The sequence below is a fragment of the Hippoglossus hippoglossus genome, chromosome 10, assembly GCF_009819705.1.
Source record: "Hippoglossus hippoglossus isolate fHipHip1 chromosome 10, fHipHip1.pri, whole genome shotgun sequence".
Lineage (NCBI taxonomy): Eukaryota > Metazoa > Chordata > Actinopteri > Pleuronectiformes > Pleuronectidae > Hippoglossus > Hippoglossus hippoglossus.
Window position 1 is genome coordinate 21,022,234 of NC_047160.1, and position 27,176 is coordinate 21,049,409.

Here is a 27,176-nt window from a genome sequence, read left to right on the forward strand (position 1 = left end):
CACAACGCTAAACAATTTGAAGCTTGAACACTTTTAGACCCAATTAAGAAATAAAAATAAGAGACGGCAATAAAAAGATAAACTCCAGCTGCAGGCCTGTGTGCAGCTTCGATGCTGTGTGTGTGTGTGTGTGTGTGTGTGTGTGTGACCTTCAGAGCAGCTGTTAATGTCCTATCTCAATGAGCAGCAGTTTTTTCTTTTACTCACCCAACACACATAGTTCTTCTTACTTTGTCCAAACAGTCCCAAGCACTGAAGAAGACAACGTCTACATTTGGTCCTCAGACGATGAAGAAGAACAAAAACAGTCCTCCTCGTTACAAATGGTGATGACGAACCCTGGTGGGTCTTCCTCTGAGCCACAGGTGCAGCCTCTACCTCCATACATACACCGTTAGCACCGTGCTAGCAGAGATGCTAACCGACGGCTAGCAGCAGCTCACAGAGTTGTGCTAAGCTCCTTAAAAACACTAACAACGTGAAAAAAACCCACAACAGCTGTACAACACACTTCTTAAAATGAGTTAACGTACTTTCCGACTTCAATTTGAATATGCAGCTACTTTTCCTAGCTTGTAGCTACGTTAGCAGAGCACGTGCCCTTCTTTCTGAGCAGCTGCCATCTCTGATTAACTTGGCTCCACCCTCTCTCCCTCCCTGTTAACCAATCACATTGTTAGAAAATGGAAGGACTCTCTAAATTGACCAATCAGATGAATGAAACACGTCAGATAGGCTGTTTCACCTCCTGTTGACCTTCCAATCAAACTATGGAACAGATAACTTCTTAAAGTAACACAGACTTTTACGAAGTTACCCATTTTAAAGTTATACAGTTTATAGTGTAGCAGTGTTGGGATTTCTACTGCTATGTAGAGATGTATATCTTAACTGTGGGACTTTTTCCCAGAGTTAAACAAGCAACAAGCAGCAGACGTACAGTCACACATCAGGAGAGTGAACACCCATCCGTCTGTCCGTCTGTCCATCTGTACGTCTGTACGTCTGTCCGTCTGTCCGTCTGTACATCCATCCATTATATATCCTGCTTATTATGTTGCGCCCTGCAATGCATTACATATTGTTATTTTTCCGTGGGGCTTAATATTCTTAGTTCTTCTCCCGTAAATTTTCGGCGCGCTTCTCCTCCCGCAAATTTTGTCGCACAATCACGAGACCTACAAATAAACCTGCGGAATTACGTCGAATGGTGTGCTATGTCTTTTATAAGAATTTCGTCCAACAGTTCGCTCAAAGATCGCGTTAACGCGGCCGAAAACGTACAATGGGACTCAAGGTCTCTCGCCCCAAAGAGCGAGTTGCCGAAAATGACTGTTTTTAGGCTCTTTTTTCTTCACTAAAACTGCTCTCAAATCCACAAACGGAGGTTCTCAGACATGGTTTTTAGATCAAATAGCAGTTGAAGAAGTTTCCTTCGCAGACATGTCACTCTCAAATCTCTCGGACCTGTGCTTATATCCGCTGCGAGAAATCAAGGAATTATTTCCGAAACAGATTCCCATTGAGTCTCATGTTAATTTTGACGGAAATTTCTGGAAAGAGCAAAACGGAAAATTTCTTAGCTCTCACCAATACAAAATATATCTGGTTGTTGTTTAAAGTCTTGGGATTCTCAAAATGTTTTCATTTTACAGATAGGACTTATAGTTTTTGAGTAACATGCATTTGTTTGAGCAGAACGCTAGAGTGGAGATATATATCGGCCCCATTGACTCCAATGTTAAATGAGTTCATCCAATGTTAAATGAGTTCATTTTTGGAATTAGAACTACGTTTCTAAATTGCTCGCACAGCCTCATTTTTTGACTCTAACCGATTATATAGATATCTGCTTGTTCGTCAAAGTCTTGTGATTCTCACGGTGTTTTCATCTCACAGATAGGAGTTATAGATTTTGAATTAGAGCATTTTGTTCACGACGTTCAGATTTCTCCCTCGCTCTCACACAAGTCGTTAGTGAAGATACACACGCAGAGGAGGAGGGGCCAAAGGGGGAAAGGGAGACAGTCTTTATATTAACTCCTTCAAAGGAGTTGATCAACACTCTATGTAGCGCAGTGGTTAAAGCGGAGGGACAGAGACTCAGAGGTTGTGAGGACAGAACATTAATTTTGATTATTTTCATTGAGACGCTGACTCAGTGATCCACTGGTTGTGAGTTCAAAACCCACTGAAGCCATAAACATATTTTTTTTTTTCTTACATGTCTAATTGCACTCAACTTCAATCTTGACTCATTGTTACAGCGCCACCTACTGGTCAGTCTGAAAATGAAGTTTGAGCAATCGGTCCCAAATTGCACACGCTTCATCAGATTCCTGACCTGAAGAGATGTATGAGTGTGTATGCAGTGATAGTGATAGCACCACCTACTGGTCAGTGTGAAAATGAAGTGTGAGCAATCGACCCCAAAATTCGGTCACATTTAGATTGTATACATATTGGAAAAAGGTGTCAAGAGTGTTATTGGAAAGTTTCAACACTTGAGTTCAATACAATTTGTTTTGCAGCCTCCATGTTTTTTCCCCACATTTCAATTTGAAAGCACATGAACACATCAAGGTTCAAACGGTGCATCTCTCCCAACACGGGTAGAAACAAAACTAAATAAACCTAATAGAAACATAACACTTTTTATAGGTCTTACTTCACCCAAACAGTTGGATTAAGACTGGCTTTGCTGCCGGCTTTGACAGAAAACTAAAAATATAACACAAGGCTCAACTAAAACCAACTGGTGCTCGATCCAAGTGATGACGTGGGAGATTTTCTTTGTTTTATTGCACATATAAAAATGTGCAGTTTCAAGAACTCGGACATAGAAGGCAAAGTAGTTTCAATGGTAGTTTAATTTTTAACATTCAACATAAGTATCAATTATCACTCACATCGGAGGTGTTTTATTCTGTTCACAATGAAGAAGGGAACCTCGAGGGACGGGAAGGGAAGGGATCGAAAAAGGCAAATAAAGGGAGGCAACAGGTGAAAGGTCAAATTGTTGTGAGAACCGGACTGGAAGGACAGAAGAGAGATGGAGAGAAAGTGAATGGATGGAAGGAGAAGGGAAGGATTGGATAGAAGGAACAGAAGGAAGGAAAAACTGTGACATCGACCAACAACGATAATACTCGTTCGTCTCAAGCCCGGAATAGCAGAGCTGTAAATTAACTGTAAAAGTGTGACAATACTTTGCACATGTTGTAAACAAAGCAACTATCTATAAACTAAACAATACAGTAGTAGTTACATTATAGTATTTTACTATGCTTGTAATAATGTTAGTCGTTTATGGGAAGTTTAAAAAAAGACGTTGAAGTTCTTTTTCAGCCGTTCTGTTCTGTGGTACTTCTCACGTGACACAATCCCAGAAGCTTCTTCGACTCGGCAGGCAACTGGGTCGTCACTGTGGAGCTTTGCAGACCGGAGCACTTCTGTCAGTAACTGAACAATGATTGATTTAAACATCCACTGTCGAAGTGGAAATTTAAACACGTTATCAAAAAGCTATACCGTCAACTTTTTGAGGTAAATATCCATCTGTCTGTAGGCCCCTTAAAGCAGATCCACCGAATAATCCGACCTGCATCACATAACATTATCGTACAAGACACTGAACGCATCACAAGTGTATGATGTAATCTTACATTCAATGTGAGGAAATGATTTCTACAACAAACACTTCACAACAAAAGGCCCGTGGCACGATTAAGGCTTCTCTTGGTTTTGTTTGCTTTGGGGATACTGACACATTTCATAGAACCCAGCAGAGAGGAATCTTTTAAAGAAGGCCACTGTTACATTTTAATGGTCTGTCAACTGTCACATGTGAACATTCATCGGCAGCGGTTGACAATGTTGCCGCTACATGTTTGGATTTCAAATATCAGCACACACAGGCACTTCCAACCCACAACTTCAGTCATTGCTGACATTTTTATCTGTTAAGGCAAAGAGTGTTGACTTTGGTGCAACGGCTTCAACCAGGAAACCACATCATTAAAAATGACTTCCTGTTTTCACCTGACGAACAAACTGGTTTTTATATCGCAGCAGCTAACAGTTACAGACTGTATATAAAGACAGACGACATGACAGCTCCTCAAAAGTAAAGCCAAATCATCTTGAGCTCCCCCTAGTGGCTGGCTGTCATATACATCTTGCTTCCTCACAATGTTAGAGGATGAAACAAATTAAAAAGTCAAAGCCAAATCATTTTTTTACTAATGGTTTCTGTTATTTTAGGGAATTATCTATCACACAGACGTATGTTTAAATGTTATTTGATGCTATACAAACAGGGTGAAACATCATGATTGACAGCTTGACTGACTCCCGATTGGTTGAGCGTGTGTTTGGGCGGGACCTCAACACCACATCTCCACTCCAGGATCACTACTGTACAAACTCTTGCTCCATATAATGTCAGAAATGCAACATAGCGTCACCCACTGGTAGGAAGTGGAGACGTGTCGTCCATCTTTATTTACAGCATATGGTATTAACGCAGCATGATTTCTTAAAAGTGTGAAATGATAATGAACTCCGAATGAACAGCAAATGTCTTTCAGATTTTCATGTCAAACCTCATGCGGCTCCAAGTCTGGTGTGCAACAGCAAACTACAGAACGACACAACAATACAACAAACTGTTAAATCATCTCCGTGGAAAGAGTCTTTTGTGTTTTCTCAAAAAAAACTCACAGGTGAGGATGATGTCCGTTATATAGTGAAGCAGGTTAGCCAGGCACAGACAGTTTCCTTTCAGCCTCCGAGAGCGAGGGCAACCAGAGCACCACCATGTCCTCATAGTGGAATCAACAGAGGTCTTCTTCTCGGCCCTCGTCTCTCAGTGTCCACAGCCTCCCACACATCAGCGCTCACATTAACATCATGCAAATACACTTTGAAAATATAAAATTCATTGGGTTAGGGTATATATTTATATAGATTTACACATACATATAAATTCATATACTTTTAAGGAATGTTAATCTATCTTGTGGTGTACTTTTTCTTCTTACAAGGTACAAAATAACTTTTTATACTATGTAACACATTATATAATCAACATATTAAAAACAGCTCATCAGTCCTTTTATCATTTTTTAAGCAAAAAAAAAAAAAAATCCATAATAAAAATAAGTTCTATGTTTTTTCTCACTTATATCTTACAATATATTTTCTCTCTGTCAAAAACACGCACACATGTCCCATGTTTGTTTTCGTTTGTGGTTTTCTCTTGGCAGCAAATCGGCAGCGGTCAAAGTGAATGTGGAAAAAAGAAAATCACATAATGATGTTGCTCATCAATGTGGAAAGAAATCTCAGAGCGACAGCCTCGTTGACGTGTAGAATTCACAAAATGGCAGCGGTGGGTGTTTGCGAAACAAAATGAACAAGCTGCGGTGCTGTTACAACGGGCACTTGGAGCAGCCACATTCCAGAGCGCTCTCCATTTCCTCTGAGTACGAGGTGCCGTCAGAGCAGCGGAAAACCGCCTTCCTCCTTCTGGTCTTGGTGACGCCACAGCAAACACCAGGGGGCGCTGCAGCCTGGCAGGATCGGGGACAGTCCATGCGCGGTATCTTGCTGGTGGACGTGCACGTTCTCATGGGGTGGTGACGCTTCAGCTGCTCCCTCAACATCTCTCCTTGACACGTCAGCTCTGGACATTGGTGGAAAGGAGAGACACAGATGAGACTCTGATATAAAATCCTGACGCTCAATAAATCGCAATGATTTCCATCTTTTTCGTTTATATTATCCCGTCTTACCTGTGTCACAGGTGGTTCCGGTGAACCCGGGCTGACAGTGGCAGATCGGCTCTCCAACCTCTGACACGCGACACTCCCCGTGTCCGCAGCGCTGCCCCCTGCAGGCCGGAGGCTCCTGTCGTCGATCGCAATACTGACCCTGGTAGCCTTCACGACACTGACAACTGTAGGACTGACCCTTTGGCACACACGCACCTTGAACACATCTGGAGCATGAGGAAGAGGAAGAGGGACAACAGATTAGAGGATGATGTTGGAATGAATGTGTGTTTGTGACATAATAAAGAAATCAACAATAAAGAGCATGAAAAGCATCACCGACAGGTCACAGTTAATTTCCTGCACAACTAGGAAACCTCAACCAGGGAGGAGATGATGAAAGGTTTGGGCCACGGGGCTACGATCCAGGCCGGGTACCAAACTCAGTGCTTTTAAAAGGTACAACTCCGCTAACCAGTTTTTGTAGTGCTTCATCTAACACCTTAGAGACAATTTTAAATACTGTGTCTCTAAATGGTAAAAAAAGAGAACAGGAACAGATTACATTTAAAAAGCTGAAACAATCAATTATTTGCCATTTTGCTTGAAATATGACAGTTTCATCTCTAAAGTTTCATCCAGAGAAGCTTTCAGAAACTCTCCCTGAACCTTTCTGCTCAGTCTGTGTGTGCGTACCTGCTGCTCTGACAGGGGGTTGGTGTTGTCGTCTGCTCGCACAGGGCCCCGCTGCGTCCTGGAGGACACTCACATGTTACCCCCATCTCTCCGCCCTCCCTGCACACACCCTGTGCACACACACTGCAGGTATGACACCCTGCGAGGATACCATCGCCCTGGTGACACAACGAGGGGGGGGGGAGAAAGTAGGGTCAGTCAACGTCCTCGGCTCACTTACAGATATGAACAGTTTAATAATGCATGAAAACTACATGTAAGTCCAGGATAAAAACAGAGAGGACATCTGTTCCTTGGGTTTGAACCTCCTGACACTAACTGACGGCTGTTTAACAACTCAGGGTCACAGAGGCTGCTCCTCTCCACATTAGGATCTGTATCAGACTTCCTCTCTCTTGCAAAACCTAACTTTGCTGATATGTTGCTAACGGGGCACACGTATGGCTAAAGGGTTTCCCCTGTAGAACACTCGTAAATCACCACATGCGGCTACAAAGAATCTTCCGCCATGTGGTTACCTTGCTCTCGACTCCCTGGGATCGCCCTCCTCCCATGGCTCTGTGATTCAGATCTTGAGGCTCCCCATTGATTCGGACATTGTGGATGCAGCCGTAAAAGGCCTGAGGAGAACGGTCGGGGCCTGGACGTAGACCCAAGGCCACCACTTGAGAAGGAACGCCTGGGAAATGAAGAGCGAGACAGGAGGAGGTGGAAAAACAACGATGAGAATAAAGATAAATTGTTGGGGAGGGGGGAAGAACAATGTGGGATTAAAGAATGGGAGGAATTTAAGGAAAAGGAGGGGTGAGAGGAGGATTGGTTGATTAATATACTTCTTCCTTTACAGTATCTCTGGCTTCATTCTGAGTTACAAGATACAATGTTCCAGCAAGAATCCCTCAGCACAGCTCTCACTATTGCACAATAACAATGTTTCTTTCAAGCACTTGAGGAAAAGTTCTCAGAGACACGTCTTCCCATGTTTTCGAGGAAAAAGTTGAACAAAAACAATTCTCCAACATTTATCCACATCTCGTGCTGTGATTTAGTCTGCGTTCATATAGTGGGCGACTGTATTTGTATGCAGCAGCAGGACAAACGTGTTTACGACCACGAGAAGTCATCAGAGGGCAGAATATCTGTACGTGCACGTACCTCCTATGTAAAGCTGAGTGTTGTGGTCGACAGACGGCTGGCGAGCCAGCTTGCCCAGGCTCTTGGGGGCTCCGTTATCCACCACCAGGCTCAGCGACCGGTTCTGAATCAGCAGCTCAACCATGTGGAAAAGTCCATCGTTCACCGACTCCACGCTGTCACAAACATGAACACAGAGAAAAGGAAGGAGAGATTTTCAGAATGCTTCCTGTCGTGACAAATTACTGTTGAATTCTGCACCAGATGGGAGAATTAGTGAAGAAAAACCTTGATGGACCAAAATAAAAATGCCAGACACAAAACAGACTCCCGACATTTTCAAGTCAAACTTTCTCCCCTTTGTTTTGTTGTTTTTGCAAACGGACCAAGCTAAATGAATTAAAAACTGATCGAAACCTGTGTTGAAATGTTTCTCTGATATAAACCAGATCGTCTCTACACTTTTTCTTTTGGGAGAGATTAAGATTGGACCAGGCCATGGTTTCTGAACATGGGGCCCAGAATGGATCCCTACAAAGCTCACGAGTATTCTTATTCTGATGGATCTGTGCCTCGGGGCGAGAGTATATTCAGAAAACTAAATTCACTAGATTCCATTTAATGGCCAGACTCAGTCTGTTTAGACCCTTGAGTTGTAGAAAGACGTTTTGTTAGTAAAGCTCTGATACTCTGAGATAATTGTTGTTTCCACTGAAGAGGAGCCTGCAAAGATCCAGGATCATGACCCTTTGCACCACGTCTGACCCAGGTTACAGTGTGTGTGTGTGTGTGTGTGTGTGTGTGTGTGTGTGTGTGTGTGTGTGTGTGTGTGTGTGTGTGTGTGTGTGTGTGTGTGTGTGTGTGTGTGTGTGTGTGTGTGTGTTTGTGTGTGTGTGTGTGTGTGTGTGTGTGTTGTATATAAGAGTGTGAGTCTGAGATTTCCCACTAAGTGGTTTTTGCTGGAGGGGAGACAGACAGCTATAGAGACAGTGGTTTGGCTCGGCCAAAAGGGGGAGAGGGAGCGCGGGCGAGAGACGGAGTGGGAAAGAGAGGTGGATGGAGGGGTGGTAAAGTTGACTGTGCCTCCGTTCACCCAAGTTCTTCCTTCCTTCCCGCGGACCCGCAGAAAACAAGCAAAACATCAAAAAGACAAAAGAACAAGTGAAGCCACTCTTTCCGTTGGTGGTCTGCTCCAGACTCCCACAGATAAACACACAGACAATACAGCCTTTTGTCTGCAGCCGCTCGACGGCTAAACGAGCTGAGGAGCCTCGAGTCAGCTTTGACTGACAGCTGTTTATAGAGTGATCGGATTACAGTGATGTTACATTAACAGCCAATGGAGCAGGATTGTGAGTTCTGGAGGCGGGCCAGAGGGACGTCTACAGACGTAGAACAATAAGGAGATAGAGCAGAAGAAGGAGTAAAAGATGAAAGAGGAAGAACTGATCATTAAGAAATTATGCGTATGTAAACTAATTATATAACTTTTAAGGTTTTGAATTGGTGGAACCTTCTGTGGACGGGTTTACACCACAAAGAAAAACATATTTAGATATTTTAAAAAAGCTTTTTATTGTTTAACGTGAAGCCTCCAGCCTCTGCAGTGAGTGAACATGTTCTCCTGGACATCAGCGCAGTGCTGCATTTATCTGGTGGTTTCTAAAACAAGAGCTGCTACTTCATGGTCGACCCGACAGAGACACAAACATGGTTTCCATTAGGAGCCATGTAATCTAATAACGGTCCCTAACAGGCCGGCTGCATCGACGCAGGATGATGGTCTGAACGATTCAACCTCTGCATCCTCCTCTTTATCTTTACTTTATTTTCCCTCTCTTTCATTTTCTCCCATCCTTCTCTTCTTTCCCTCATTTCTGCACTTCCTGCTGCTCAGCTTCTTTGTCCTCCCTGGTTTCTCCTCATCTTTTTTTATTCTCTGCTGTCTACTCCTCTCCCTCCCTAACACCGTCCAACAGTTATTTCTACTCCTGTTTCGCTCCTGAAGGTTCTCAGCTTTCATCCCAGAAGCTCTTCATCCCCTTTTCAATTTGGTCAAGTGTCTGGAAAGTTAAATAAAACAAGCAGCTCACACAGCTGAAGACATTCTCAAAGAGATGTTTTTGCACAGGTTTGACACACACACACACGCACTCACACACACACAAACCACTGAACCTGCTGTGAGACTACAGCTCCACTAGGTGGCAGTAGATGACAAATGAACAGTGCATGAGCGTGTGTGTGGGTGTGTGTGTGTAACCTGTGCATGATTGTAGGTATAAATACAGATATATAAATATGCTCTTCATCAACACCAGTGTGAATTTATATTTTAAGCCTTAACACTTTTGTTAATGAACCATTACAGTATATTCGAATGTGTGTGTGTGTGTGTGAGAGTGTGTGTCTGTCTGTGTGTGTGTGTGTTTCAGGCTCTTTGAAGCATTTGGCTGTTAGTACTGTGTATTAGTAAAAAAAAAGCCCATTATGGAATTTCATTAAAAACAAACACACGGCCGTGGCAGATTTCAGCGGCCTCTCCCTCTCTCTCTCTCTCTTTCTCTCTCTCCTACTCCCCCTGCGTTCGGCCAAACCCACAAGGGACGACAATTTCCTGTCAGTCCAGAAACAAACACACACACACACACACACACACAGACTCTCTAAACATATATAAACTTGGCTAAAAAAACAATTTCCTAAAAACAAAACCTGGCCTTTTTTAAATTTTCTATATAAAAGGATCAAATACAAACCAGAAGTAATTACAGGTCATTGACTTTATCTCAAACTGAAAAAAATAGAAAATTTGGATTCTAAACAACAGCACAGATCCACTTACACTGTTAAATCCAATTAGGCAACGCTATCATTTGGTTACAATGTTTTTAACCACATTTGTGGCTCGTGTGTGTACGTGCACACGTGGATGAGTCTGATTGTGTGTTTGTGAATGTGTATGTGGTTTTGTCTTTATGAGATCATGCACATGTGTTTATACAACATACATTTATGTGTGTCCGTCCATTAGCGTTGATATGTTTGAATCAGTATTTCACATATTTACTTGTGTGTTTATGCTTGTATGTGCGGAACAGACCGAACTGATTAAAATGATGTTCAGCAGACAGGCATCCCGGTCCCAGATTGCCGTGGTAACCTCAATTAGTCCCTGCTGAGACGGCAGCTACTGAAAACTGTGCCCCCTTCACCGTTTAGCCTCTTTTCTTTCATGAAACCTGAGCAGGGCAGTTTGAATGAAATCTGTGTTTTTCGGGAGCAGTTCAGTGTTTTGATGTCGGGCTTCAGATATAAGAGCTTGTTGTTTCAGGAAGAGAAGGTTTCAATATCAAAATCTTTGAATTCCCTCTGAACCTTTCAGACCTGTGATGTCCTGGGGGCGTGTCTGTTGTAACCACATTACAGCCAAAAGAGAACTCTGCTAGTATAACTGCTGTTCTGTTACATATATGTAATAGTAAAGTTTGTCTGCAACACAACTGGCATTTAAAAATAAAAAAAATACAACACTGATATTATTCTTTAATATTCATTACCTCTGCCAAGGAGTTTAAGTTGTCACCCCTGTTCATTTTTGTTTGTTTGTCGGTTGGTTTGTTGTGGGCGGCTGTGGCTCAGGAGGTAGAGTGGGTTCGATCCCCGGCTCCCCTCGTTCCACATGCCGAAGTGTCCTTGGGCAAGACACTGAACCCCAAATTGCCCCTGATGGCTGTGTGTGAGTGATGTGTGGTAGAGAGAGGGCTGCACATATAGCTGCACAGAATGGGTGAATGGCCAAACTGTACTGTAAAGTCGAGACTGGAAAAGCTCTATATAAATACAGACCATTTGTTTTTTATGAGAAAACTAATGAACGGATTTGCACAAATCTCGGTGGAAGGATGGGACATGGGCCAAGAAAGATCTCTCTTCCAATTTCTTGAACATCGCATGTTTATTTTTACTTTTTCACCATTTCCCAAAGAATCATTTGTGGATCTTGATGAATAAAATCAGACGTACTTAGGGAACATTTATCTGAGTGGGTTTGAGTTCGTGCAGCTTGATTGAATGGGCCTGTTGGGGCTTAGCAGAGGTATGAGCTCTACTCACAGACTGAATGCCATTCAAGTGTTAAGTTTCATTACTTCATTGGCCCTTGAACTCACATAATGTTGAGTGAAACAGAAAGAAGTTACTTTGATTGGTACGTTCATTACAACATATGTTTCTCCTGTATTCTCTCTTTTTTGGAATCATCTCTTCCTCTTTCCATTCTTTCCAACACCCCCCCACTTTCATCTTCCTCAGTCCAACCATCCATCTCCATCCCTCCTCACCCAACTTCTGTCTCTTCTCTGTCTCCTCTCTCTCCACTTATCCATCCATTGCTTCCACGGTCCGCCTTTCTTTATCATCCTCCTTTCATGTACCCATCCATCCCTGCATCCCCCCCCCCTCTGTCACTCGCTGATGAATAACAGTAGATGTGCCGTCTTTGACCCGATGGGAGATTATATGGCATTTAATAAAGGGCAGCATATTAATACACAACAAACACACATTCCAACCCCCCCATAACATGCGCACGCACGCATACACACACACACACAGGGCATGCTTAACCTTTCATCTTTTGCTAATACGTGCACAGTGAAAGACTTGTACTGTCACTCTCTCCCCATTCCTCTTCCCTCTTCCACCACATCCACACATTTACTGCATGTTTCTCATTATCATTCCTTCTGGTTTAAACCTCTGCATCTTTACGTCCACCCTGCTGACATCCTTCCTCCTCTGTCGTATCCCTCCATTTCTTTTGGTCTATTTTCTTATCCAATTTTCTGTTTCACAGTGGGTCATACCTCCTGTCTGGATGTGATCTGGGCGGGTGTGCTTGTGTCTAAAGTGTATATAGTCATTGTTTCTGCTTGTTTCCATGCAGAGCACGTATATGTACATGTGTATACCTGGATCTACGTGTATAAGCTGCAGGCGTCTTTCTCCAGCTCCATGTCTCTCTTTTATAGCACAAACATAAACGTATATCGAGGGAAGTGTTTCACCTCTAAAAACTCAATGTCTATTAGTGCTTTTTTACGAGTGGGTCCTTATACTTGGGTGAGCTAACGCACATTCCTGCCAATGGTTGCAAACTATTCCAGTGATCTACAGGTGGTTGTAATGTGCCAAGAAATGCAGCGATGAACTAGCAAGGGCGGTAAAGAGGGAGACTGTGTGATGAATGTAAATAACGCAGGATTTAAATTACTGTGCAAATGACTTATATGACACTCTCTACGTTTAAGAGTGGGCTTTAAACTTTTCCTTTTAAGAGCCTCGGTGCCGTGGTGGCAGCTGATCCTGGATTACGATAACAACTAATTTGTTTAGATATACAATGCGATGTTTCCCCGAGGATCTTTCTGTAGCAGCAGTGGCTGGATGTCGCACTTTACAGAGATTGTTAAGCCCTATGAAGAAAATTTTGATTTGTGAATGTGGGCAATACATATTCAATTTCATTGATTGAACGGGATTCAACACAATTGTTAGCCCTCATTGAGACACACAATGCACTTTGGTGAGTAACACTGTGCAGACCTGATTTCTCTGATGTAGGCGTCCAACAAGCACAACATCACACATTAAACATGATCAAATCTGTCAAAGCCACATTTTAACTGTTGCCCTTTCACAAGCATTAGTTTTACTGTTGTGTGTATTGGTCTCGGCTTGACTGCCACATTTCAGCTCGCTGTGAAAAAATGGCTGGAACACAGCGCCCTCTCTGCCTCTCGGGTTTCTTCACAAGATAACCAAAGCAGGGATCGCTCAGAAAACATCCCGGGGACTGGCACCGGTCCCTGGCTCTCCGCTGTACGACCACAGTAACTGAGCGGACAGTGCCATGTTTTCGGGATCTGCCAGGATTGCTGCGCTGCCTTTGTGGTGGTTAAAGACTTAGGCCACTCTGGACAGTGTCAGTTTAACGGAGGTAGGACATTGTGCTGTGAACTACCTCATCATGTGTCTTGAGTCAGTTTACCATGTATTTCCAAATGAAGGCAGATAAGATAGGCCCTTTGCAATGATCAGACCCGTCATAAAAAAAATGGCACACACAGAGGGATACATAGAGGCCTGTGGTAAAACGAGTACCAGGTTTGGAGCAGGGCCCTGTCTTCTTCCAGACTGCTAATGCTAAACAAAACATACAGGCAGTGTTTACTTAGTGCATAGCGTTGGGCTCAGACATGGTTGGATTCTATGGAACTCTGTTTCTGTCTCTCGCTTTGAATCCCAAATTGTTCCTCGTCGCTCCTTCTTCTGGACGGTTGTATATGTCCCTCTATTGCCCCATTGTCTCCCAGTGTAACACTAACAAACTAACACGATTATATCTCATTCGATCTTTCCTTTCCAAGCTACTGTGCGCCCTCTCTCTTCATCTGTCTTCTTTTACACTTTCATTTTGTCGGCTTCTCTCAGTATTTCTTAAACTACGTCTGTCCGTCTGCCCCCCCCCCCCCCCCCCCCCCCTTCACCAGGCGTGGCCCGTGTCAAGTTAACAAGACCAGACAGGGATAATTCCCTGACTCACTCTGTGGTTTACTTTTCCCTTCTGTTCTTCCCCCTCTTTCACTCCATCCCTCGCTCCTCTCTCATTCATCCCACCGTTCAACCGTGTCTTGTGGTCTTTTCATTTTGGCGGCTTCTATCCATCTGTTTTACCCCTCCTGTTTCTCCTCTGGCGGGCAACCGATTCTACCCAGTTATCTCTTTGTCATGTTGAAAGCTTCTTCATTCACGTCTTCTGTCTCTACACGTACGTCTGTCTCTCATTCTCTGCGTATCCATACATCTCGTCTGCCTCTTCTCGTCTCTCTCCTCTTCAACCTTTTTAACCCAGACCTCCACCCCTCCTCGTCTGTGCCAGTGTCTAATTAGATTCACCCCATCGTTTCCATTCCTTCATTCTATCCTTCCTTCCTCTCAAACCATCGCTTCCTCTTGCCTCTCACCATGTGTCATGTACAGTGAACACTAATATTCAGCTTAAGGTCATGATTGGGATAAAGTGGTTTCTACGTTTATGAGAGGAAACATAATCGAACTGCAGAAATGGAAAGTGCACAGGCAACAGAATCCTACAGCACAGTACATGGACTGGACAGGGTGGCAGTTGTTTTTATGACCTGTAAAACTGTCTTTCTACGCAGATGATCTATTGGTATACATCTGCCCTGCTGGAGTCTCCGTAATCAGGTCATGCTCTCCACCAGCTCCAGGGCTGCGGCTCCGCAGATGACCCTGAGCTGTAGCTCGGATAACGGAAAAGAGGCGGATAACGGAAAAGAAATTCACCTACACATGGTTCAATATGGCATCAGAGATTATTAAAATACAGCTGAGTGAATACATCAGTTTACGAGAGGTCAATGAAGACAGCGAGCAGAGTTCACATGCACCAACACAAAGCTGCAAACTAAACTAAGTAAAACCAGTGCATAGGGTTAGATCCACTCAAGACAACACAGAATATCTGACTTGCCTGTTGTAGGAATGGAACTAAATCAGTTTCTATAACAGCAGAGGCATAACTGTGAACAACCGATATCGTAAACACCTCTGAAACCCTGTTGAATATGTTCATCGCTTTACAACACCGGCAATATCACCCTACAGGTACAGCCTTATACTGATGGCCGAGTGGACAGCATGTGTGGACGATGCACGTTCATGTGTGCAGACACTAAATTCAGCATACAGAACCACATCGTGTCCACTGCCTTAATTAAATTCCTTAATTAAGCCAGCATTCACACTTAGAAAAACGTACTGCAGAATAAACCCCAATTAAAGCAGAATAATTCGAAATATAATTTGTATATGTCTATTTTCCTCTACATGTGATTTTTGAAAATACATATTCTGAAAGGATGCATAGAAAAACATGAATCATATGTGAAATATCTGTTGCTGAAACAGTCTGGACCTTGAAATACTAAACTGTGGCTTCAATATACTTCGTCCACAGCTACTTGCAGGATTTGTAATATGAGGTAATGTCCTAATCCCACAGTCAAATTTGTTACGAGCAGACATCATCATCATCAGACGCAGTACGGCTAAAAGCCCCCCCCCCCCCCCTTCTGTGACCTTGTCTCTACCCACGGGGACAAGAGAAGAGAGCCGAGCCAAAACCACAAAGCCAGACATCACATTCTAACAGAATCACTGACTGAAATATATAAAAAGAAGAAAGGAGAGTAAAAGAAAAAGAAATAAACTCTCTCCCTGGTTTCTCCACCTTCCTCTCTCCTCCCTCTCTTCCTTAATTCATTTAATTACACTAACATATGTCTCGCTCCCTCCTCCCTTCCTTCATTTGCAGCTGGCATTATTACACTGACTGCTGTGATCATTCAAAAGTGGTTAAAAAAGATCATATCCAATATTTATATAATAATGTAAAATACATTTTCATACCTTGCTATAACTGCCATAAAAATGAGTCATCGGTCAGGATGATCTCATGCCACGGTATTGTCGTTGCTAGTGTTTCACAGTAATTGGCATCAAATATCCTTCAAACTTGGCCGCTTCCTGTTGCACTTCATATTTTTGCTTTTTCAGGTTGAAGTTTTTATTTTGTTCCTTTCCGTGTGGGACTACATGCTGGAAGTGAGTTTTCAGCCTTAAACATCTTCCAATATCTGCCACTGTAAGAAACTGTGGAAACTTCAGTTGTATTTGGACTGGCACAGTGTTGCCCTCTCGCTGCCTTGTGCAATAAACCTCTCCTCTCCTGTATTACAATGATAGATGAGTATGTGAAGGTCTTCCTTGCACACGTGAGGGGACAATCATCTTGCCAATAGTATTTTTGGTCACTGGTCAAATACATGTGGTGGCTAGAGTGGCACTCAAGAGAGTTCATACCTCCAAGGCCCAACAGTCACCTCCTGAAACCACATTTAAATCACTAGATCCAGACTTTTATTTGGATCTGCACCGAATTGCACACACTCATAAATATCAGTCCCCTAAACATGTCAGTTTTTTTTTGTCAAGTGCCATGAATTAAAAAACTCCCCATCAATGCAATGCAAGCTGGATCTGCTCGTTGGGTCGCTCCACACCCTCCACAAAATGTCTTCATTTGAGTAGTTTCTGTGTAATCCAGCTAACTAACAAACAAACATATACAAACATAAACTCCTTAACAGAGATACTGAATTATTGCTGTTGATAAATGAAGTGCAGCATTGGCTGTGCTAACATTACAACCTTGACACATTATGATATTGATTATTTTATTATATGTCCCTTCTGACGTCTCTTTCTTTCAGCGAGACAGTGCAGACAGAGAAGCAGACAGAATCAATACAAGCCAATCACCACCAGACCAAGATGGACATGTGCAAAGTCTCTCTCACTGTTTCTGTTTTTCAGAAACAAGCGGTTTTGTGAGGTGTGTTGGAAAGAATTTTGTTGAGTTATTATATACAGTGTTTTTTTACGAGCTGAGAGACGTCCATGACCCCTCTGGCTCATGAATCTGTTAAAAAGCCTCCTCAGCAACAACACAGAGTTTTTGTGAAAATAAGCTTGTTCATCTTATTTTCTGAAATAAACAACTCTGGAGATATTTGTGATTTTTATCAGACCTCTGCTCTAAATATATGGAGGGTTATATTTTTTTATAGTGATGGTTTCACCTCTAACAGAGACGTGGATTAGATGCTGAGTCGTCTCGGACACTGTTCACAATGAGGAAGATGTTAAGCAAAACCAACTCTTTCCAGTGTTTGATCCTCATCCACATGCGAACAGTGTTTCAAGTCACTGAAACTGAGATTCTTACTCACGCCTCGCAAAGTGCAGATTTTGCTTGTTTGAGCGTTTGTAGTTATTTTTGTGTTCTCGTCTGGACGGAGAAAGTTTGTATAATGAAGGTTGTGTGGATGGAACTTTTTTCAGATTTGATCACGTTAATGAATAGGATGAGAATGAGATGAGAGAATTAGTGACTTTGTGCCGTGTTTGTGTGCTTGATTCTTTTTGTGGTTTCCCCACATGTTGTATGGTCATTGTTTTAAGTAGTTTTTTCTTGTTTGTTTATTAAGTAACACAACTACTTATGTTGCATAAAAACCCTAAAAGGATATATGAGGGACAAGTATAAACATCATCATGAGTTGATTTATTTTTCCATTACTGTGTGTTTAACTCAATGAACTGTGTTGGTTGTATACTATACAAGACTCACAGCGAGTGAACAAGCTTTTGTTTCCAGTGTTTGATCGTCTTCTGTTGGTTTCTGTCAAGGACACGACTGTCTGGTCTGGATTGTAAAGGAAGTTCATGTTTGTTTGTTGAGGGAGGTGCTCAGATATGGATCTGAAACTCTCAGTGTGTGTGTGTGAGGAAGAAAACGCTGAGTGGATTTATGTTCAAATCGGCACCCACTGAAATGTCCTCAAAGAACTGTGTAAAGAAACCTGTGATCCCTGGACCCTTTGCTTGTCGGTGAGTAGTGTGTGTACTTTGTACTCTGAAGAACCCTTGTGCTACCCTGAGTCTCTGTAACACTTGTATCTTGTGAATGTTATACACCTCTGTATTATTTAAATCCAATGCAAAATAAGACTCATTTAACTGTGTGTGTGTATAAATACGGTGGTGCCTACCTGTACACTGTGGTTGGTGGGTAGTTGGCGATGTCGTAGATGAGTCGGATGTGTCCCTGGTAAAGCTCCAGTGCCAGAGGGTCGTGGTCCTCCTTATACAACAAAATACCGTTGTCTTTATCCGTGGACACCTGGAGACAAAGTCGGATGAGAAATAAAGATTGAAGAAATTAAATAAAGAACATATAACAGTAGATGGATCTCTGAATAAATACCAACTTCCTCAGCATAGTAAATTCATACAGATCCTGTATCTTCTTGTAAATGCACTGATTACATGTTTTTTGAAAAACAATCTCATGAGCATGAAGAACTCAGCAGCAGATTGTCCAGGTCAGATGTGTTCACAACAACAGAAACACTTCAGGAAAATCTGGAACATTCAGGCAGGGGTGGCGTCTGTGAAGAGCACGAAGGAGGCAGAGGACATGATGTATAAATTACTCGGGAGCTGGCAGGAAAAACTGCAGAGAACGTCTGGAGCCTCTGACTCTGGCGTTTGCGTTGTCACACACAGCCCCTCAGTACAATTTCAGGAGAATAATATTCAAGTGCAGGTCTGACAGCAGCTTCACTGACGGCCATTGCAACAAATAACAAAAAACAGCTTGTTGTAGAAGCTTTAAAACCCGGTGGCATGTTTTGTCTAATGCTCTGCTCCGCTTCTTTACTGTTGGCTGTCGTAGCGTTGTGGTGATTGTTTGACCTCACATGTTGCCAACCTACATAGCTGGCAATGAGTCGACGTAGCTCTACATCAAAGAGAAATAAAAACCTGCTTTTGATTCAAGATGGCAAGTCAAACCGCTGCATATAGGAAAACGGGGAGAAAATGTAAATTCTGCCACACACGTCCCAAAACAAGGTCGCTCGCTCCTCCCTCCCACACGGGCACACTTGCCATGTCACACTTGCTTGTGTGCTCTGCTAAGAGCTAACTAACTAGCAAGTGGAAATGGGGCCAAGGGGCCAAGCACTTAACACTCTGGCTTCAGTGGAGCACAGCCAAGTCAACACCTCCTAACAAGCTGCTGGAGAGAAGAAGAGACCGAGAGGACAAGACGAGGGAGACGAGTAGAAAACAAAAGAGAGAGAGAGAGAGGAAAGGGAGATGGAAGGAGAGATAGATTTAGAGAAGTGGGTGAAGACAGAACTGGGCAGACTGAAAGAAGTGTGAAAAAAACATACAGTGATTTATGAAGTGCTGTGGCCCTTTTTCATTTTCTCTCTCCTGCCTCTGAGTTCTTGGTAGAGCTTTAACAGCCTTGGCACTGACATTGAAAGCTCCTGGCAGGAGCGCAGAAACACACACACACATTCACTCACCCTCACACGGGTCCAAACAGGTGGTAAATATCAATTAGCCTGCCCTCCTTTTCCTGTTTCTCTTTCACCCACTTACTTTTTCATTTCCTAATGGAAAAATATATGTCTCTATTAGGACGTGACTCTCAAGTGTCCAAAACTTATAGTCTGTATGAGGGAGCATGCACGTGTGTGTGTGTGTGTGTGTGTGTGTGTGTGTGTGTGTGTGTGTGTGTGTGTGTGTGTGTGTGTGTGTGTGTGTGTGTGTGTGTGTGTGTGTGTGTGTGTGTGTGTGTGTGTGTGTGTGTGTGTGTGTGTAACATGGAAACAGAGGGTGTAGCAGATGTTTGCTTTGCTTCGTCGGCACTAAGTCGTGCAACTCTATAGGCTTGAATTGAGCGACTTATAGATCTATTTTAAACAGAACCAAATCATTTTCCATGTAGCGCAGCAGAATATGGATTTGTGCGTTCAAACTTCCAGCCGCACTATGCAAGGTAACACTTCAGGCAGGATATTAAGGTGGTTTGTACTCAGAGTTGGAAGTTCCTGTTATTGCTGTATGGAAATTGGATTTTTACCATTTAAAACTAAAAGCACAACCATACCTGTAATGAAATATGAGCGTTGGGGCGAAGCTTCACACCGGGCAGCTCCACGTACCCATCGCGACCCAGGAAGTGAGCGGTGGCCAACTTGTCACATTTGTTGCCATAGAAACCGGGCATGCAGCGGCAAACGGGCTCCCCGGCAACCAGCAGGCACTGGGCGCTGTTCTGGCAGTCTGAGTGGTCGCAGGGGCTGGTCTGCAGCAAGATCATTGGTGGAGGGTTCTCACAGAACAGCCCGCTAAGGGAGGAGGAGGTTAAACAGAAGATAACTTATTTATAGAGCTTTAATTGGCCAGTTTGTTGTTTCAGTAGCTTCTGATAAAAGTTGCTAAGTACTTGTTCTGCATTTTGCCTAATGGTGCTACATGTGGAGACCGCATGCACAATATGAGGGAATAAGACAAGTTTTATCAGCAACATAACATTTAACAGCGACTTGTTTTCCCCTGGATCTTCTTGCATCTTTAAAATCCAGAACTTTCCGTTGAATTTCCTCATTTTTACCCGTGCAATATCTTTTAGTATCTTTCCAGCTGTCTTTATTTCCAGCATAAATTCCTTCCTCTGTCTATTTCTCTCTCAGTACATGGTGTAATTAACCACACACAACACACAACACACAACACACACACACACGTCTGGTGCCCTGCTGTGATTTGCTGCATCCGTGATTTGTTTCCATGACTCTCACCTGAAACCCTCTTTACAGACGCAGGTGTAGCCGTTGACAGCGTCGACGCACTCCGCTCCGTGTTGACACTTATTCTCCAGACAATCATTATAGTCCTGCTCGCAGTGTTGGCCCACGTATCCCGGCAAACAGTCGCACCTACAGTGACATGGAAATATGGATGGCATGAATGTGTGTGTCTGTAATAGGCTTAGGTTCGTAATTACAGATGTTTTGAAGAGGTGACAGGTTTAAGTCCTTTTCCACAGCCCAAGTGTTCACCTCTGCCAAGGAGGTAACTAGAAACTAAAATGTTTTTTCTGCATTTGTTTTTAACCACAAAACTTGGGGGTTTTCACTTTTCACAGGGCACATGTATAAGGCTTATGACGGTATCATTGCTATACGAGGTGTATAGTCAATATGGTTTGTGTTAAAGTGTTTCACCGTCCTCCTCAGTGATGTGTTTATGTGCGTCTGTCTTGATGTGTATTTGTCTGACGACGGCCGTGTTTAACAAAGATCACTAAGATTCCCTTTGGTTAAAAAGCTTTTAACTCTGTGACCCGACTGTTCCTGTCACTTTGTCGTCACTTTCAACTCTTTGACCTCCGACCCTTTTAAGCACCGACCTCCTTTGGAGCTGTCACTCACCTGTAACTGCGGCCGACATGGACGCACTTTGAGTCATGCTGACAGGGGTCGAAACCATGGAGACAGGGGTCAACCACCTCCTCGCAGAGGTCACCTGGTGACAGAGGGAGAGAAATGTATTCCTTTCGGGTTAAAGACAGTCATCATGGGATGTGAAACAACAGGTTTGAGTGTGTGTGTGTGTTTGGGTTTGATTGAGATGGTAGGATTATGACATCAACCAGGTGAACTTGTATATGAAGAAAAGATGACATCACTGAAAATATCTCACTACTGGTGTGTCAAAAAAAACAAACCTTGTGAATCTTTTGACAAACAAAGTCAAACATTTCTTTCTCCATTAGTTTCAAATGATCGTGGAAAAGAAAGAACAGACTAAGAAAACAAGGGGCGGAAAAAAGATAATTTACATGTGTCTGTCATGTTCAAGGCCACAGATAATGTACAGGGGGAAACACACACACACACAGACAGACAGGCAGACTGACAGAAACACACACACACACACACACACACACACACACACACACACACACACACACACACACACACACACACACACACAGACAGACAGGCAGACTGACAGAAACACACACACACACACACACACACACACACACACACACACACACACACACACACACACACACACACACACACACACACACACACACACACACACACACACACACACACAGAGGTTTAGATGGGTGAACAACGTGTGTTAAAGTTCTGGCTGGAGTTGGTCAAAGCAGATTGACGAAGGTCAAACACATTTCCATGGTTCTCTCGCTGCTTTAATCTGATTCTACAGCCTCACCTCCACCCTGTCTGTCTCCACCACCTTCATATCAAACCAGCCTGACTGTCTGTTTCAGTTTGATTAAATAACCAGTAAATAATGTTAAAGTTAAGCCAAGTGCACATTTAGGTTTTGTTAGAATTTGATGATCCCATCAACACAGTGGGGAATTGTTTCACTCAAAATGTCAATTTTACCATAAAAATAAAGACACTCACAGCTTGGCATTTAAATGGTATGGGCGATTCCCTTGTTGTTGGCAGTGAGCCTCAAACACTGGAAATCTGAATCATCTTATATTTGAATATTTGCTCGACAGCATTCCTCTACCAAGGCTAATGCCCTAACTCCTGGATCCGCCCCCTATAGAAAAAGTCATGGAAATCAAGTCTGTAGCGTAACAAAACACAACCTCATTGGCAGAGACAGATGTTTTAATTTGTGTCTCTCTTTGCTCTACATATAGAGATATGTACTGTACACTTTTTATATATGGTCTCGAGAGAATGAATCCAAATGTTCTTGTGAACTCCTGACCCTTTACCACCTATCAGCTGCAATAGTGAAATTGCACCCAAGCTACTTTATCCAAAAGACACACTGACATTTAATTTGTTGAGCACATTCATGCACATGACCGTTTTTTTGTTTTATATGACTCTCCTTTTAGAACGGAACTCCCCGGTTGTAGAAACCTTATGTCAGCTGTTTAAAAGGTCCTGTGACCTTTAATCTTGATTTATTCCCTGTGGTGCAAATATGACGTGACAATCCTGGCTGCTGAGCTTGTAGAAAGCAGAGCGGACTGTCCTCTTAATGTGACACCTGATGATTACGCCGTGGTTCACTGAGCGGAGCGCAGGTTCAGAGCCAGAGGAACCAGCTGTGTGTGTGTGTGTGTGTGTGTGTGTGTGTGTGTGTGTGTGTGTGTGTGTGTGCGTGTGTGCGTGTGTGCGTGCAACAGCTGTATGCGGTAAGGTGGCTGGCAGTGTGTGAGACTTCCTTACGCCAACAACGATAATGACATGGTGTGTGTGCGGGTGAGTGTGTGTGTGTGTGTATATTGACTAAGAGCCAGTGTCAAAGGGGACCAGCAGTGTGTGTGTGTGTGTGTGTGTGTGTGTGTGTGTGTGTGTCTTAGAGGACACTGTCACACACAGAAAAACTTAACTTTCCAGTCAGCGTTTTTGCTTCAACTTGCTGGACTCACCAAGTAAGGTCTCTTTCCTTCTCTCTCTCTCTCTCCCTTTCTCTCTCTCTCTCTCTCTCTCTCTCTCTGCCTCTGCTCTTTATTGGCCTCTTCTTTACCCTTCTCATTGCTTTGTTTATTCTTCCCCTCCCTTCTAGGACCCTTCTTTGCCATTCTACTGTTGCTCTCCCTCTCTCTCTCCCTCTCTCTCTCTCTCTCTCTGTCTCTTGTGATTGCTATTTCAACCTCCTGTAGGAACAGTTTCAGGTCACTGCGGAGAAGCTGTCCATTACTAAATTACCCTCCAGTAAAGTGGAAAATATGATTTTGTGTACGTGTGTATGTGTGTGCAGTATAGTGGAGGGACTTGGCATCTCAGGGGGCAAAGACTGAGGGCCTCAAAATATCACAGCGTAGAAATAGCTGGTGTGTGTGTGTACGTGTGTGTGTGTGTGCGTGTGTGTGTGTGTGTACGTGTGTGTACCTGTGTAGTTGGGTGGACAGATGCAGGTGTAGTTGTTGACCCCATCGATGCAGGTGGAGTTGTTCTCACAGTCGTTGTCTTCACAGTCGTCTGGGTTCATCTCACAACGATGGCCTTCAAAACCGGCTGGACACACACAGCTAAACACACAAACAAACACACACAGAAAATGTGCATTATTAGATGGAGACATGGGCCACATCAGCGCACACACACTCCTGCTGCACAACTTATAAATAAAATCCATCAGCCAGAGCATCCAGCTGCTCAGCTTCACCCCCCCCTTAAGTTCTGCTGTAAGAGCTGAAAAGAAAAACAGTTCCATCTTTATTCCAGCGGGTTTTTCCTCCATTCTGTGCCGAGTCTCACACACCACTGCATCATATCTATATTTAGTGGTCCAACAGGAGACACCATTTCAAGCTTCAATTTATAGAAGAAAACAATTTGAACATGGCTGTTGAAAGTTTAAACTACCAGTGCCACACACTAACCCTCCCTGACTATCTCTAATGTTGTGAGAGAAACAGTTTGTGTCCTCTGTCTTTCCTGTCAGGGGAACTTTCATTAACGAACAAAAACAACAAAACAACAAGAACTTTAAATCAAACTCAACACACCCAGAGATAAGAATGAAAAAAAAAATGCTGAGATTAACTCAGTTTGATGCCGCTGCTGTTGGACACCGCCCACCTGGGGCGCTCAGAAGAAATTATCAAAGCCTCCTGCTCTTTCCTCCCCTCGATTCATCTTCCTGCCTCCGATCACCCTTTTTTTCTTGGCCCCACATTCTCTCCCCTCGCTTCTCACCAGTTCTTTGGCTATAGGTGATAAACACGCACAACTAACCCCCCCATAACACACACACACACACACACACACACACACACACACACACACACACACACACACACACACACACACAAAAAGTTTGATGAATGTGACCACAGCTGCATTCAGCTGCTCCTCTCTCTCAGGACTCGTCTGTTAGGCTACATCCATACTACGATATCTTTAGGTGTTTTCAAACTCAAGCAAACTCTATCCACATATCACCTGAGCACTCACGTGCACTTGGCATACAAACAGGAAGCATTTGGTTGTGAGTAGTAGTTGTATTGTTGTAAAATGCAGAATTTAACTGCACGTTAGCTGTTATCAAAAACAACAGGGTCAGCTACACTTGTAAGTGATTATCCATGTTGGGTTGTACACTGGGAGCCAAGGCTAATGCCGGATGTTTTCTTCCAGGCGGGTGTCATGTGATAGGAGCCTGACGAATCAGCGAAAGGCTATGTTGTGACCGAAAACATCTAATCAGCAAGCGGTCGTGAGTGTCTACATCATTTTTTCCAAACATCTCCGTTCCAGCTCGTCCAAACTAAAACGAAGCCCCGGAGTTTTCAAACTAAAATAGCTCCAGCAGCGTAACCTAACTTCTCTGCTTTAGTGGCTCTAAAACTCCAGAGTGGATTCATTTTTTTAATGTGCATGTAGTAGTGTGGATGTAGCCTTGGTCTCTCTCTAAGCTGATGAATAGAATTTTACAGCAACGTCAGCTTAATACGATAAACAAGGGAAAAGTCATTTTAGCACAAGTGAGTGACAGTTATCAACCCACACAGACACACCAACACTTATTTGTAAAACACTCTGTTCTTCCCACTTCCCTCACACCTGTTAAACCCATTCCACCCCTCTGCTCCTTCTTCCTGTCTTTTGTTTCACTCTGTCTTTTCTAATCTAACTTTGGTGCCACGCAGACATTTTCTCACACAAACACTTACCTCACTCCCTCGCTCCCTCCTCCCACACCGTATATGATAGTCATTGGTTACCCCCACCCCATCTGTCTGCTGGTTTGCAGAGGCTAAATCTAAAGGCTGCATGAAATAAAATGTTGACCTCAAGGGGGCAAAAACAAACCAAGCTCCAGAGATACAGTGAGTCAGTGACGTCGTTGTGGGTAAGATATGAGCAAACATGTGGGATTCATAGTCATCTAACAGACACAAATCAACATGAGCATCCCTTTGGAGTCTGAGTCCAATATCCAGTCTCTCTTTTTTACATCCAGCAAGGAGGTTATGGGGCCATTTGATTGTTGGTTGGTTGATTTATTTGTGAGCAGGATTACAAAAAGACTTCCGAATACATTTCCATGAAACTTAGTGGAAGGATGTGTTTTTTACATTTTAGTTTTGACTTTTACATTTGAGCTTTTTTCTTACAAATTAAAGTAAATGGTTTCACACAGTTTAGAGCTGGAGGGTAAATAATATAATATCAGATTAAAAATGCATCACAATGAGATTTCCATCTTTACTGACAGATACAGTGTCTCAGTGTGTTCCAATCCTCAAATAGCTGAGGAAACATATATTTACCCTTTTCTGCCCAAATGAAATGAAATTATGATGCACTTTGCGTCTGTCTGGACTTTTCACAGAATCACCATTTCATTGAATTTAGAGGTTATAAATATTATCTCTTCTACAGTTGTGGCTGCTACTGGAAAAAAGTGAAGAAAGAAAAGAGAGAAAAGGAGGAAAATGAAATGCACAGGAGGGACAAAGATGGAAAGTGTTCTCATGAGGGACAAACTAAATGAGAAGAGCCCTGGCAGCACTGCTGGGGTCAGAAAGCTCTGCTCCACCAATCACATCCCAGTTTTGACATTTAAAGTAGAGTTTGACAAATGGGTCTCTGCTAAGAACTGGGGCTAATTGGACTTATTGAATATCTCCTACTGATTATATAACATGTAAAATGTCAAAGGGCACAGGTGTCCCTCGCTTCCTGCGTGTCTCTCAGAGGGCACAAATATCTACCTGTGTTACTATTAACATTAAGAGAAGACCTGCAAAGGGTAAAGAGACTCGTAATTGCATTTCCATGTAGGACGGTAAAGGCCAGACGCATATGAAAGCCGTTCAAATGGCAAAGGCTGCAGCAAGAGACAAACCTGCTTGCAATATTGTTAATGCCAGTTTCATTTCATTCAAAGTGTCTGTTCTTCATGAGGCTGAGACGAAGAGGGACTTTTTGACGAGATGCTGACGACACTGGCAGACACAATCAAACGAGGCACAGACGAATACATGTACTAGTATGAGCAGTTATTACAAGTGCAGACTGAATTTTAATATAATCTTGC

The 27,176-nt window shown here is 43.1% G+C and overlaps 1 protein-coding gene and 1 long non-coding RNA gene across 4 annotated transcripts in view; one reads left to right on the forward strand and one right to left on the reverse strand.

Moving 5' to 3' along the window:
• Positions 1-1,062: 1,062 nt before the first annotated feature.
• On the forward strand, positions 1,063-26,404 carry LOC117768870. The gene is made up of 3 exons (XR_004615115.1): positions 1,063-1,318; positions 23,441-23,446; positions 26,392-26,404. It is a non-coding gene; the product is annotated as an uncharacterized LOC117768870 (long non-coding RNA).
• The window catches only part of slit3 (slit homolog 3 (Drosophila)), a 232,874-nt gene continuing 209,660 nt past the window's right edge, over positions 3,963-27,176 (reverse strand). For all 3 annotated transcript variants that reach the window (XM_034597271.1, XM_034597270.1, XM_034597272.1), the window contains 10 exons: positions 24,020-24,159; positions 21,545-21,638; positions 20,912-21,049; positions 20,218-20,458; positions 18,305-18,435; positions 7,626-7,780; positions 6,989-7,149; positions 6,471-6,628; positions 5,796-6,001; positions 3,963-5,686 (listed from right to left, as the gene is read on the reverse strand). In XM_034597271.1, coding sequence (XP_034453162.1) covers positions 5,433-5,686; positions 5,796-6,001; positions 6,471-6,628; positions 6,989-7,149; positions 7,626-7,780; positions 18,305-18,435; positions 20,218-20,458; positions 20,912-21,049; positions 21,545-21,638; positions 24,020-24,159 — 1,678 coding nt within the window. In that variant the 3' untranslated portion in view covers positions 3,963-5,432. The remainder of the gene's footprint in view (positions 5,687-5,795; positions 6,002-6,470; positions 6,629-6,988; positions 7,150-7,625; positions 7,781-18,304; positions 18,436-20,217; positions 20,459-20,911; positions 21,050-21,544; positions 21,639-24,019; positions 24,160-27,176) is intronic.